This window comes from Akebia trifoliata, chromosome 15 (assembly GCF_017979445.1).
Source record: "Akebia trifoliata isolate Shusen 1 chromosome 15, ASM1797944v1, whole genome shotgun sequence".
In the NCBI taxonomy this organism is placed as follows: Eukaryota; Viridiplantae; Streptophyta; class Magnoliopsida; order Ranunculales; family Lardizabalaceae; genus Akebia; species Akebia trifoliata.
The window spans coordinates 20,584,070-20,599,711 of record NC_141389.1 but is presented as its reverse complement, the minus strand read 5'-3'; the positions used below and the strand labels follow the sequence as shown (position 1 = coordinate 20,599,711).

General features: G+C 31.6%; 1 protein-coding gene across 2 annotated transcripts; it reads right to left on the bottom strand.

Moving 5' to 3' along the window:
- Window positions 1-510: 510 nt before the first annotated feature.
- LOC147384562 (uncharacterized protein C24B11.05-like) lies at window positions 511-4,935 on the bottom strand. 2 transcript variants are annotated; one of them, XM_086426436.1, is made up of 9 exons: window positions 4,781-4,935; window positions 2,585-2,659; window positions 2,433-2,498; window positions 2,236-2,333; window positions 2,098-2,135; window positions 1,926-2,013; window positions 1,550-1,843; window positions 905-970; window positions 511-792 (listed from the first exon to the last, which is right to left on the bottom strand). In XM_086426436.1, the coding sequence occupies exons 2-9, from the start codon at window positions 2,643-2,645 to the stop codon at window positions 637-639; spliced, it is 867 nt and encodes a 288-aa protein (XP_086282562.1). In that variant the 5' UTR covers window positions 2,646-2,659; window positions 4,781-4,935; the 3' UTR covers window positions 511-636. The 2 variants fall into 2 exon arrangements, with proteins under 2 accessions (XP_086282562.1, XP_086282563.1); XM_086426437.1 differs by having other exon boundaries at window positions 2,585-2,651; window positions 4,781-4,898.
- Window positions 4,936-15,642: the final 10,707 nt, after the last annotated feature.

The window sequence follows — 15,642 nt, the reverse complement described above, 5'->3', positions numbered from 1 at the left end:
GCCTCAAAACTTCTGCGGCCATATTGGCAACGTCGAGGGTATGACAATATATTGGTATGTCTTTCAACTTAGTGATGAATGATGATCGAGCTCCCATGGAGCAAGACAGAGTTTGAGCCCATTAAAATTTTATATGTAAATAAAAGTGTCTTAGATTGTTTGGAATCATCATCTTATTAATGTTTTTAAGAGTTAAAAGACTTTCAATGGATGGGATGGGGTTGGTTAGTTATCAGGCTGGGCTAGGCCCCAATTCCAGGTTTGGGTTTAGGAGCTTGGCCTGTTGAATGGCCCCATAACATATATTCAGTTATTTTAACTTATGGGCCAATTGCAGCACAAGCCATAAATGGACCCGAACCCTTTCGGCCCATCCATTAGACTGGCCTAGCTTTGGTTAAGAATAAGATTATGAGCTACAATCTAATGTGCAGTACAGCTGTTTGGATGGAAATAAAGCAGTTTCAACATGAGAAAAGTGATGGTCAGTGGTCGGTCACGTAACAAAGATGAAGAAAGTGAAGACTTGTTATATTAACTAAAAGAAAAAGAGAGAATATTATTATTACATTCAAAACATGTAGCCTACATTTCCATCAAACAAGATGGCAATTCTCCACATTTTGAGTGCACAAGCTAAGCTATCACAGATGTCTCCCTTGTAACCTTCCCAGAGTAGGTGACCTTCTCTGCCTTCTCGCTAGTTTCCCATAGTTCTGGCAATGCTTCTCTCATATTGTGAATGCTCTCCAACGCAAAATCTGCACCTATGGGTCTATGAGAAGTGCCCACCTACATTTACATATAGTGTCAAAGTTAGGATGGATTACATGGACAAGTTAACAAGAAAAAATAACCCAAATCATTCATATATTGAGAGACCCAAATGCCATCGATGTCTTACCAGCACAGTGTGGAGACCCACACGTTTTCCAGACTGTATGTTGCGCACACTGTCATCAAAGAACATCTGCAAGAAGCATTAGAAGAAAATTAATAACCAAATGAAAATTGTTGGAGGTGGAGTCTGATCTAGGCTGCTCTGATGAAAGGGGCTAGTACGGGCTCTTCTAGACAGCCTCCGAGACGAAAGAAGAGCCCATTGGCCTTTCTTGACAGACCCACAAGGAGCTACGGGGGCAGTGCCCCAGAGGAGAAATTTTTTGGGCCCAAGCCCATTTTTGGACACCACTATAAAAGGGGTTTTAACCCTAATTTTGATTGTTATGTTTGCTATTGTACTCTTGACAGCAGGAGAAGGTTTGAGAGATGAGAGAACTCTTGTATCTTGGTGATTTTCACCTTTTGTATAGTGGAATGGTCTGTGCATCTGTGGACATACCTCAATCTAGAGGTAACCACGTAAATCTGTTTGATTTGCGGGGTTTTTTATTTTATTTTATTCGTTTCTTGGTTCAATTGCCCCTGTTTTCAAGATCAGACAAATTTTATACCATCTTTATGTTCTTCCCAATGGGTTCGATCCTTGGCATTTCCTCTTTGTTTCTAATCTAATAACACTCTTCAAGAAAGGGTTTGATCATCTTACCGTTCTCTGAGGGTTGATGTTGGCTATCCTGAGAGCTTGCTCCACCGCAGTTTCAGATGGTTTGCAGGCAACTGGAGTCTCTGGAAGTTCTGACACGGCATCACTTCGAGAAAAATGTCCGATAATGTCAAAAAGTTTGGTTTGCAGGCAATTGTGGTTATCCTCAACATCAGAAACAGTTTTCTTGTTTGTGGGATTCAGAGTTTCGAAGCATATTATCCCTTCGAAACAATCCTCCAACCCGAGTCCGCTAAGAACTTTAACTGCATGGGTCTTATTTGCATTTGTGAAAATCTGTTTTAACACAAAAGAAAACTGCTTAGCACTCTAAAGCATTAATTTACTAGTTTTACCAATATGGGGATAAGGAACTTACGACTTTCCGAATAGGTAGGCTTAGTAAAAGGCTTCTTAGAACAGGGTCAGGTTTTAGCTTCTCATATGGTAATCTCCCATCAACAAAACTGTAAAAAGGATTGAGTTAAGTTATATGGATCTTAATAGAAACAGACACATAAAAGAAGAAAAAGTGAGGAAAATAGCCACACCTATGGTACTCATCATAGTCAAAGTCATAGCCGATGGCCTGTAGAAAAGGAGAAAACCCCATAAAACAGAGTTAATAAGGAACCCTTTTTTTCAACTTGACAGTTATAGTATAAGCAGGAGGAGGATCAAATCCATACCCTAAGACCAGCCATCGTCGTCCCATAATTTGTGTACAGAAGATTACACAAATCAGATATTTTGTTCTCTTCAATGCCAAGATTATGGACCATATAATCTGAAAACAAAAAAATGTTCATCCAGGAAAATATTAAATGCCAAGAAAATTTATGAAATATCAAGTGAATTCTGAAAAATAACTATGATGTATCCATACTTGCAATATTCTTGCGGCATTCTGTAGCGAAACCTAAACTCAGGGGATAAAGGGTATCGTCTAGATCTGAATTCATAAAATCAAAATCGTTAGTATCTTCTTGACAGGTAATCAAGTTTCACAACTAAAACTATTGAGATAAGAAGGCTTACCAAAAAGGAGGCATTCAAATTTAGGACTCTGAGAATTTTGGTACATCTGATCATATTCCATTTTGATCTAAAAAGCTTGAAAAGTAAACAACAGAAGTTAGTACCAAGAAAAAGGTGGGACACTATCACAAACAAAATTAGGAAACGAGGTACTCAGATTAATAGAATGCCTAGTAGAAAATGGTTGAAGTATTAGAGCATCTTCAAAATTTTCCATCAAATTGGCATCTTCTTCAAATTTGAAGATGGAGATCCCTCCAAACCACTTTGAACTCCAACCAGCCCTCTTTAAATCACTATTCATTCTCTTAAAAGAATAACATTGGTAAGGGACAAAAATGATATTTAAAACATGTTCCATGAAAAGAGAAGGCCAAAATGGCATTTATGAAAAGGGGACAAAATAGGTATTTAGAAAAGGTGAATAGTGACTTAGAAAGGCCCTTAAAAATCCCTTCCCCTCTATATTTGAAGATGTGATAGTGATATAGAAGGGGTAACTTCAAAAACGAAGACCGCTTGGAGTTAGGTTTGGAGATCCCTATCTCTATATTTGTAGTTTTGAAGACCAATTGGAGATACTCTTAGACTACGCCAAACTATTGACTTAGGTTACCACTAAGATTAATAAAGCCAAATTGAATGGGTGGTCCACAGAGATCAATAAAAGATTCAACCAATAGTGCGTGAACAAAAAAATCAAGTGTTTTGATACTTTGATATAAATTCCAACTGTATACAACTCATGAACCTTATATGATAATAAAGGAAAGCAAGCTAAAGCTTCAGCTAAAAGATAAAGGCCTTTCCACAAAAATATTAGAACTTTGAAGAATACAGAACAACTACTATCACAGATTCAAAACTTTTGGGCATGTGAAGTTGTTAATTAGAATTAGAACAAATGACATAAAGCAACAAAGGAAAGAAAAAAAATTCAAACTCAAAGTAAAAGGCGACTAATGCTCACAGCTTCCAACCAGCAAGATGTTGACCATAAAGAGAAAAAAAAATAAAAACAAAGAGAAAAGAGAAGGAAAGGTTTTTAAACAAAAAGGTTATCTTTCAAGATCAAACAGAAAAAAAAAAAAAAAAAAAAAGCATATAAAAGCAGAAAAACTCCTAATTTAGAAATTGTACCAATGCATGGATACAACATTGCCAAATTTCATCAAGTAAACAAAGGAACCATCTGGTTATACCATGGTTCAAAATATCGGACTTTATTGGCCGATACTTATTGGGATTGGCAGAGACCCATACAAAACATTTACCCTGAAACATTGAATGTTTCAACTAATATCGATTTTTCTCTTGATCAAAACATTGCCTCGAGAGGTGATTTTAAACTTTGGAATAGACAGGACCTGAGGATCCCTCAAACGAGGAAATTGGCATGAGCCATGGATGAAGAAGACAGTTCTTGAAGGGTATTATGGGTAATAGGTGGAAAGTTTCAGACCCTTTGGACAGAACAGAGATATGATATGCCTTCAAACAAAAAGCATTCAAGATTGACACTTAAAATCAAACCTAAAAATGACAGCCTTTCAAACACTAAAACCAGAAATCACAACTTTGGAAGATTTGGGGGGAAACCATTTATGTATAAAGTCAGAACGTTTAATCAAAAGCAAAGAAAAGTAAACTTCAAAACCTCAAATTGACACAATTTCAAACCTAAAATGCCAAACATCATCCAAATACAATACAACAAGAAAACGAAATTAAGTCCTTTACGCAACACCGAGAAACTGCAATTAAGTCCCAAAATCTTCATTAATAAATCAAGCATTCAAGCCTCAAATTAAAAAAATAAAAATAAAAATAATTAAAAATCAAGTAAACTAGTTTCCGAAACTTTCATTAATGGATCTGAAACACTAGGCGTTACAAAATCCATAAGAAAAAATAAACCTAATCTTGCGTCTATAACTTGAAATCTTATAGTTTAACCTTGAAAAGTTGCTAATTTAACCTGAAAATTAGAACATTGAAGGATTTTTTGTTAGACGCAAAGTTTGGATCCTTAAGCATTAAAGCAACATTGTAGATTTTAATCTTTCTGCAACTGCATGCATCACAAGAAAACCTAATCTTTCAAAAATTAACACCTAAAATCTCAAGGAAATGTTCAACATTGGACCACCATTTTCATTAAAAACCTAATTTTTAAACTTGAAGAAAAGATCGTACCAGATCCAAATCGTTGATTTCGAAGAGAAATCGAAATGCAGACAGAGAGAAATGTAATGGTAGAAGAAGAAAGTAAGAGGAGAGGGGGAAGAAGAAGAAGACTGAGTGCGTTTAAATAGGAAAAACTTTGCTTCTACAATCTCCGTTATCTCTTCAAAACGTCCGTTAATTAAAACCCTGAGTTTACATTTTTTAACTACCGTTATGTTTTTGTACAACTGGGAGTTAAGTAGCTAAATCGCTAACGACATCCTTTAATGTGGGATATTTTCATGATGGGCTTTAATGTTGGATACATCTATAAAGAATCACCAATAAGTACAGAAGCGATATAGAAACTTAACTCCTGGGAGTACAGGATATAAATAGTTTTGTCTAATAAAGGATAAGAAGACGAAATATACTTTGATTCCACGTTTTGAACGCTTTTTAGTTTATCTTACAACTGGCTAGCGGTCAAACTACACGGCTTCTAAATAATAAGACACTTGCAGATTGGCCAAAATGAGGAACCGTTTGATTCCGCCACCTGGCAGCTTCCGAGATTGCTTACAGCAATATTTTATATTGACTTTTATGCCTTGAGAAACGTCCTGGTCATTCCTCTATGGGGGTGAAAATTTTGCAATTTCTCAAGTTTGGGATTTAGGGGTGTCAATAGTGGAGTTTTGGTGTGTCAATGGATTAGTTCTTATCGATAAGAGTTTTGTTTCGGTTTTTTAGTCAAATAGGCAACTCTAGTTTTGGATTTTAGGTTGATTTTCAAGTTTAGAAAAAAAAAAAAAAAAAGAGTCGTGTTAGAGAGAACTCAAGATGGAACCTCATATCGCATTTCTTGACGTGAACGCATCTATGGTTCCTATCCAATTTCACGTCAAGAAATGTGATATGAAGGTCTAGCTTGAGGTCATTTTAGCATTTTTATTAAAAAAAAATTAATGAATTTATGTACAATTCAAACTGCTTGAAATCAATTGATGGTACCTTTCATCAAAATAAGGGGCTCAACGTCATTGTAATTGAAAATTGGTTTAAAATGAGAATAAATTATTGTTTTATCATATATTTTAGTTATTTTTATTATAAATAATACATTTATATAAGAGTGATGATTTTGCAACACAACCTGACGTGCAGGTGCAAGAACCGTAGATTTTTTCCCTTGAGATATACAACTGCATATATTATATGGAGATGTGTGTTGTGTATCTTGAGGGAAGAAATCTATGATTCTTGCTGGTACACATCAGTTGAGATTTTTAGTCACGCTGTCAAGTTGAGTTACAAAATCATTACACTTTATATAATTAATGAGTGGCATGTGTGTTTGCACGTAATCTACAAAAACTAATATTAATATAAGAACTTTGTTAAATTAACTCAAAACGAAAAGATACTCAAACATAATCAATTGGCGTGGAACGTGCATAAAACCATAGATTTTTTCTCAAGATACATAAAAAAATTCTAAGGTTCTATGTATTCCACGTCAGTTGAGTGTTGGAGATATTTTGTAATTATAAAAAATTAATTAAAATAGATTTGGCATCAACAATATTCACCCTTATTTCATTATAATCAACACCAAAATTTTAAACTTAAAAAATGTATAATAAATAATACTAAAGCAACATTAAAATATACATCGATCATACATTCTAATGTGATGATGCATACAAAATCATAGATGATTTTTATTGAGATACGAGTGAAAAGAATCTATGATTATATGTGCACCACTACATCAGAACGTGAGAATCGATGTACATTTCATTGTAACTCCAGCACGATTCATGTATAATAGACAAGTTAGCTGTATATGTGACATTTTTAAGCTGTTGGTCGGATATCTAGCGTCCAACCTCATTGGACGCTACAAATTATTTTAATTTTAAAAGATTCGATTGCCCCACATTTTCAATGACAACAATAATTAGTTGGAGCATTTAAATTATGTTTATAAACTACGCATGTACACCGCACACGTGGCTTCTTTACAGCAACACGCGTTCCCTTCTATAAATGGCACGAGTCGCACGAACACGTTTTAAGTAAATTAAGTTCGTTTTTATATTTAATAATAATAAGATATAATGTTGTAATAATAGAGTTATAAAAAGATTTTTAGACAAATGAATGAGCTGTATTTTATACAGCATGTTAATAGTTTAAAACAATTGCAATGGACCAATGATAATATAATAAAATTATAATAATTAATCTTAAATATAAATAATTAATATTTGATATCTTGCAAAGATATTAAATAGATGTGCCACCAGGCTCGTTTTGGCTCAGTTTGGTTCTTTAGGCACTTAGCATTGGGACCATCATGTATATATATATAGGGGCGGTTCAGAACATATGTAAAAATAATGATTTTTCAAAATATGGGTTAGAGGTTTTGGATTGGGCTGTTTTTTTGCGAGGATAGTCACTATGATGAGCAGATCATCCTCACGAAAAATCAGTTCAATTTGAAACTTCTAAATCCATCAAAAGTGATTTACAAATTATTGATAAAAATTAGCAAAAAGTCGACGGTCCACATTCTAAATCACTTTTAATGGGGTTAGAAATTTCAGATTGGACTGATTTTTTTTTTTTCCAGATGATTTTCCCATCATAGAGATCATCCTCACAAAAAATCAGCTAAATCTGAAACTTCTAACTCATTTTTTAAAAATTTATTAATGTTATATTGTTTTTACATACGTCCCTTGATCTATTCTCTCTCTCTCTCTCTCTCTCTCTCTCTCTCTCTCTCTCTCTATATATATATATATATATATATATATATACACACACACATATAATTAAAATTTATTCTATAAAATATATAAATTACCTTTTTATTTTTCTCTCTTCCAAATATTAAAATCCTTCCTTTGTAGGATAATAAACTCTCTGAAGAAATGACTCACTTTAAGCTCGAATGCATGGTTTTATATGGAAACATTAAGAATTTTAACGTATATATTAATTTTAAAAAGTAAGGAAACATTCAACCATCATCTAAAAAATAAAAGAAAAAAATCAACAATTTCAAATACCGAATAGAAGCAAATCAATTTTGCTTCTATCGGTTCGAATCCTCTTAAAACCCAATTCTAATCATGTATCTGGAAAAAAAAATCTAAAACTAGGATTTTCAATTTTGATTCCAATTACATGGATACTAATTGACATCCCTAATACTAATAAGGCCAAGAGCTTGATATTTTGAAGAGGAAAATTCTAACTTCGACGCTAAAAAAGATATTGATGATATGCATTTTCTCCCACCTTAGTCGTGTGTCTTAAATATTGTTAAAGCTTAGAATAACCCAAATGAGAATGCCAAAAATAATTTCCCCATCGGGAAAATGAAATATTCTTTAACCAAAATGCTAATGTCAATTTGCGTAAGAGAGATGATATTTTAATTATTACAATAGATTTAGCATTCAAGTATTATAACAATAATTTTCTAGATCATTTTTTAATCATTGTCTTTTACAATGAAAATAAATAAAGGATTGTCTAATGGTTTGATTGGGACTACTTCATTTCACTATGTGTTGAGGATTTAATATAAAAATAAGGTTACTTTGGATAGTTTCTAATCCAATAATTTATCAACTAGACCAGCAATAACTATAATTTCATATTGATGGTTCATATGATGTCATGGTATTATATTATCTATTTTTTGCTTTTACATTTCTTTCTTTGTTTATATATATGGGTCTGTATCGAATGACTGGTGTAAAATAACTCATATAAAAGCAAGAAATTCAACAATCGGGACTTATCGTAGGGTTATGTGATATATATTTGAGATATATGTGTTTTTTATTTTTATTTTTGATAATCAAGTATCCCTGTACAATGGACTGGACTCGTATCTAAGCTTTTGCCCAGTTCATAGTCTTGTCCTGGGATACATGAAATGCCCACACATCACAAGTACCAAGTAACTGAAGCTGCGCCCTCACGAGTGGCCCCTATGGAATTAATATTCATATTGGGTATCGAACTTATGATTTACAGGCATTAACTACTTATCGATCCAAAATTACCATTGAGCCAATCCCTCGTGTTTATATATGCTCTTTCTTGATAGTTGTATTTCTTATTTTAATAATTTGGATTGCGTGCTTTTATATGAGTCCAGCCAAGAAATCCTGGCCTATTAAATATTATTATAAAACGTGTATTACACACTATAATTGGGGTTGTTGCGTCCACCATGTGTAGGTGCAACCCATGACCACCACAACATACAACATACTTTTTATTATTATTAATATATAGTCATGATGAATCTTACAAAAATGCGAAAACAACTATCAAGATTTATCCTAAGGATATATATACGTTTCCTAGAGATATGTGTTATATCTTAATAGTTGGATACTTGGATTCCATATTCTGGTTTTTGGGAAGGTTTTATGTGTGTCCAACACACAAATCCCCACCCTTCAATATTATTATAAATAAAACACACATTATATACTATAAACGTGGTTGATGCCTACAACCACCGACAATGTGAAACTATCCAACACCCCCATGGCCACCATGACACAACACACTAAAATTGATTAATAGACCTAATAGAGAAATATAAAATTCAACGATCGAGATTTATCTATGACATATCTTGAGATATATATATATATATATATATATATATATATATTATCTAGATAGTTGGATTTTATATTTTGGCAGTTTTCATGAGTCCCATCCCAGATCGTGACAATTTAAACATTATAAAATATACATTACATACTATGATTAGGGTTACTACAACCACTAACAACGTGAAAGTGACCAACACTCGATGAGGCCATGACCATCACAACATAATATACCTTTTTTGATTAATAGAAAGATATCTAATAATATGACTCGTTAGGTGGCATACTTAATTGATTCCCTGACGTGAACAAGTTTTGGATCATAGATCTATATGTCTTGGGATAGACGACTCCCTCGGGATATACTTTGTTTATGGGGAAGTGCAATCATGTATCGTGAAATGTACAGATTTACGATTCCTGAACTTGTCACGTCAGGGAGTTGATTGAATATGCTATCTAGCGAGTCATATCATCAGGACTCTTAACAGAAATGCATAATCAAATAAAATAATTGGAACCCTAAGTTAGAACAAACTAGGGAGTCAATAACGACCACAACATAACATACTTTTTTATATTAATAGAAATATATAATCAACTAAAATAATTGGAACCCTGAGTTACAAGAAAGTAGAGAAAACAAATTTCAATCATTAAAAGTTTTGAGAAGACCCTTGTTAGGTCATATCATACATCATGCCTTCTCTTTCGACAAAATCTTAAAGTAATGGGACTTAGGACGGTGGGCTACGTCTTTGAAAAGGACCATTTCTAACACTTTATTTATTTCTATAAAAAGCCATCTTTCCTCTCAATTATTTCAAGTTTTCAACCACCACCATAAGCAATGGGTGCCCATGACTAAGACTCCATTATTATAATATTTTATGGTCCATCCTAGCCAACTATCCCTAAATCTCAACCATTGGATGGTCTTTAAGATTTGTGGCCGTCAATCATCGAAGCATTATAAGCCATTAATATGATTAGGGATGATGATAAAGAGATGATGTGAACATATAGAAATTATTATTTGTTGCTTATATTCAAGTGTTACTTGTAGGTGCATTTGATTGACCAAAGGAGATCTATTTAGTATAAAAGACAACCTTGGATTCTATTCTATAGTTCAAAACCTTGGGGCGTTGATTGATTATTAAATGTAGGGTATTAGGGGGTGTAAATAAAGCTCACCAAGTAAGGCCAATTTGTAAGGTAGTACATTGACTTGGACCTTTTAAGGACGAAGTACAAGGCCAATAATGCAAGGTGAGGACAATAACGATGTAAATATCTTCGAATTTTGAATAAAATATCTAGTTTTGAACCCATGATTTTAAATCCTGTTCGAGACGAAGATAACTCATCCGAGTTGTCTCAATATTGTCCACCAACAAGACAAGTTGATCAAAGGTATGGTTTCATCTGACTCTAGACAACTCCAATAAATTAGATGTCTTGCTCGAGACTACTTGGTCTCATTCATGGACGAGACAAGATGTCAAAATGAGTTTTAAAATCATGGTTGAACTTGTTAGGTGTGATATTTAAGGAAATTTATATAATAAACCCTCATGGAAGAATTTTTTTCTAAACACTCCATAATGGCCTCTCACTCCCTTTCAACTGGTGAGATCTACGATTCAAACTGTTAAAGATTGAACTCTTAAATCTACACGGCTTGGATTTATTGTTGTGTTGACGTGTCCCAAATCTTAATCGCTTAAAACCACTACACAGAACTTTAGGAAAGAAATACCATAGAGGATCCACTCCCATAACCGAAATAGAAAAGCAAAATTGCCTTACTTGTTAGATTAATGAACGAGTTTTACTTGATGTCTTTTATGTGAGGTTCACACTCAGCCCTTCAAGAATCTATGTTATAGGGATCTAAGCAATAACCATGAGAGGGTCAGTATAACGTGTAATGTAGTACATAAGCTTGGACGTGTTGAGGATGAAGTGCAAGATCAATAATGCAAGAAACAAAAATAAACATCTAATGAACTTTTGAATAAAATATCAAGTGTTGGAATTGTTAGGTGAGACATCTTAAATAGAAAATTTTATCCTAAAACAAGAATAATTTGAATCTAATTTAACTACATCTTAAATGTGGTCCCTTGACAACATTTTATCGATCCAATATATATTTGATAACAAATAATGCATCCCATGGCTAAAAATCTATAATTAAAATAGAAAAGAGAAATCTATTTGAATTTCATATCGATGCACGAGCTTTGCTTGTTGTCCTGCATAAGAGATTTGCTCCAAGTACTTCGAAGAATCAATGTGGCTGGGATCTTCATAATCATCTCTTAGGATTCAATAATTTACTTTTCAACAACTAACACTTTTTAATGGAAGGTCTACCAACTTACATCAGCATTGTACTCTTAAGAGAAAATAATAACTCAACAAATAGAAGGGTGCAGTGATGATATTTTTTTTCCTTCCATGTATAATGTACTAAGTGATTATAACAAAGAAGGAGCTTTCATTTATGAGTCGTGCTGGGGCGATACAAACGGAGACACATGGGTGACAAAATGATGTGGTATCGTACATATTATCATAGATGTTTTTTTGCAAGATACGATTGAAAATTATCTAAGGTTGTACGCACTACCACATCATTTTTGTCACCCTTGAGTCTCCATTTGTGTCATTCTAGCATTTTCGTTTATTTATTGTTGTCACAGCCCCTAATTTATGATCTAGATTTTCCCAAATCTCGAGGGTGAAGTGAAAAAAAAAATCCAAATGAAGATCTTCAAAGTTTAAATATAATATGGACTTCTTTCAAATAATTTTGACAAAATTTTTCCTAAAAATTAGACTTAGAAAAAAATTTCACCTATAGAAATATCCCTATATAATCAAAATTCATGTATCCACTGCATTCCAACCACCATATCATAACGAATATACATCACTTCAAAAGCATATTATAATTACAACATAAAATGTACATAAATCAACTACACATTTCATATCGATCAACAGTTGTCCATATCATAAACATTAACTATCACTCTCTAAACATATACATGCAAAAATACAAAACGTATATGATACTAATATATTAAAAAAAGTCCAAAACTAAACAAAATAATTCTACTAAACTCAAATCTCAACTCACAAATAACAGAAATAGTGATCCCTCTATATAATGTTCTTCAACAGGAATAGGTATCTCGGTAACTGGAATATCTGTAATGTTTTGTTGATAGGATAAGTACCAGGGAAGTTACTTAATAGTAAACTCACATTTTAAATTAATAGTCCTAATATGAATAGATAAAAAAATTAAATTATTTTAAATAATGCAAGTTTTTAAATAAATAAGTAAAACGAATAATATTTGAAACAAGCTAATCTTTAATAAAATAGTAACGAGATATCTCCATCTCATAATAAAATAAAATAAGCATAAACATGTCATAAGAATATCAATTTTGATAGTGTATGTGAAAAGAATGACGAGGTACATAACTGATACAAAAGTATCGATCTGAGTATTGATACTCCAATATTTAACCAGTGTAGAACTTACCGTTAGTTCTTGATCTTATGGTCGATCTGATAATTTACCATAATTGGTTGACTGTATTTTTCAGCTCAGGTTGGCCGTTGATCCCTAATGAAGATCAATCGTTTAATTACAATAAGTTGTAAATGATCATTTGACAAGCTAGCTTCATCGTACCTCTGTGGTATGCATGTGTCTTTAATCAATCTAGTCATCTACAAACCATCTTTATAGTACAATTTATTATTTTCCAATAAAGATAAAATATAATTTCTCGAATAGTACGTACTAAGATATTCTCAAATGGCATCCCATACCACCGGAGAGAATATCAAATCTCTATTATTCTCAATTAATTTGTTGCTTTTAAAAAGAGCTATCGATTAGTCTTATGGGCATTCATTATCCCTTTAATTGATAACAAAAACAATAATTATATTTTTTGAAATTCATTTGAAATCAATTAAGACAAATTTGCAAGAATGACGATACTCTCAAGTATTTTAGAATTATAAACATTTAACAGTATATCAAAAGTAGTATACATGTAGGTACACCATTCTAATTGTATTTCATACTCTATTACACAGTGTTCAAAAGTACTCTAAACTTGAAAATTCCTCAACACAAGCACATATAACCGAGAATCTCATTCTCGATTCTAACCAATCAAGAATCCTATTCTTGATTATAAAAAATCAAGACTTTTATTCTTGATTCTAAATTTAAATTTAAACATTTATTTTTTTTAATAGATAATTACGCAATGAAAATACATTTTCAAAACAAAGCGTCTTAAAATTTTTAAAATGAACACTCTTCGAAAATTATTATATAAATCAATTTATTAAATAAATTGATTTTCTGGTTACATTTACCCAAATTCATTTATTTTTATTTCAAGATATTTAAATAGCAGAGAAAATATATAAAACGAGTTATTCTACAATTCGATACATGAATTTTGAATTTAAATCATAATAAATTTGAAACTAACTATCAAAATTAAAAAAAAATAGATTTCATTGAAAACTATTCTAGAAATATGAAATTATAAGTTTTTTACCTTTGTAACTAGGTTTTATGCGTCCTTACAAGATACAAATAATTTTTATGGCTAATTTCCTCGACGATTCGACAAAATAATCCGGCAACAAAGTAGATCTCGAAGTCGTAGATTTTTTTTTTTTTAGTTCTGGATCTTAATTTCCATCTTAAACACATTTAAATTTTGATCAAACGCAATGTACACAAACCCACTCTCAAACTCACTCGTCTCTGTTTCGATTTCAATGTCACAAGTATAATGAACATCGACTTATTATTTACTTTATAATAATATAAAATTTTATATTATAATATATAAATTAATATCACTGCTTTTAACTTATAATATAATATTATATAATATAATAATATGTAAGATAATAATATTTATATTTATTTTAATTACATTCTACCCTTTTAATATTTTCATAATTTCAAATCTAACATTTTTATATAAATAATTATAATTAAACCTAATTTTAATAAAATAATTTATCTTAATAATATAAAAATAATTAAATAATATTATTTTTTTATATTTTTCTTTTCTTCGTTATGTCCGTTGCATCATACTAATTTGAATCGTATATCTCAAATTTTTGAAATTCTTCACCGATTTTTCTCTATTGACCAAAATACCCTTTACACCCTAAGTTTTCTTAATAAAATTAATATTTTCATAACTTATCATATTAAACTCGGATTTAAGCATCTGACAGTCTAAACTATATTTTTTTGATACTTTTGAATTCAACGGTAAGATATGTTTGATCAAAAGAATTTTCTATAAAATTTTGAGTTTTATCTAGTTTGACTAAATATTCTAATTTTTCGATAATAATTATGATAAGGTTTTCCGAAATGTACATTTCATTGAGCAAATTCTCCTTCTAAAAATTGTTATTTTAAATCGATAATATCATGATTTATTTTTAATAATTTATTTATTTATTTTCTAATAGGAAAACATATCAATATAGTTGACTTAATTTCTCGATATACGTAATAAATTTTATGGCGTTACAATTGTTATTTGAGACCACTCTTTAAGGATGTGCCATCTTAAAGAAGAAATCAATTTTTTAGTTTGGAGAAAATGAATAGGATTCATACGGTGGCACTCCGTAAAGAAAATAAAATGGATCTCAACACAAGACGATATTGCTAGAACAAAAAGAATATTCTTTATTGGGAAAATTACTCAAAGGACCCTGCCTAGAGTTCTTTCTAATTAGTCCCTAAGTTTTAGTGCCTCTCTTAATAAATTTTTTTTTTTGTAAAACTTTTACTTTAATCAATCTCTAAACCCCATTTCCCCCATTTCTCACTATTGAATGCCCCAATCATTTGAACTCACTGCTTTCATAATTATTTATTTTTTGAATTTTTGGCATCTCAATTGAATTTCAGAGACTCCATTCCATTGGAAATAATTTACAAATGAAGAAGAAGCTATTTTCAAATATTTTTAAAGATGTATGTAAAAAACTAGGTTTTTTTTTCACATTTTTTCTTCATTTTTGGATGAAAATCAATCAAGAATGGTTCTTTAGATTTGAAATCATCTACACAAATTGTTATCACAAGTTTTTAGTAGATCTTTCCATGTATTTTACTCGAAAAAATTGGAAAATAAAAAATGATCGTGT

What these genes read in the sequence shown, in the direction of transcription:
- LOC147384562 (XM_086426436.1), bottom strand. Translation starts at nt 2,645, where the DNA reads ATGGAATATGATCAGATGTACCAAAATTCTCAGAGTCCTAAATTTGAA. An exon ending in ATTTGAATGCCTCCTTTTTG is followed by an intron (nt 2,499 to 2,584) that starts GTAAGCCTTCTT and finishes TTATGAATTCAG; the next exon opens with ATCTAGACGATACCCTTTAT. An exon ending in GACTATGATGAGTACCATAG is followed by an intron (nt 2,014 to 2,097) that starts GTGTGGCTATTT and finishes TCCTTTTTACAG; the next exon opens with TTTTGTTGATGGGAGATTAC.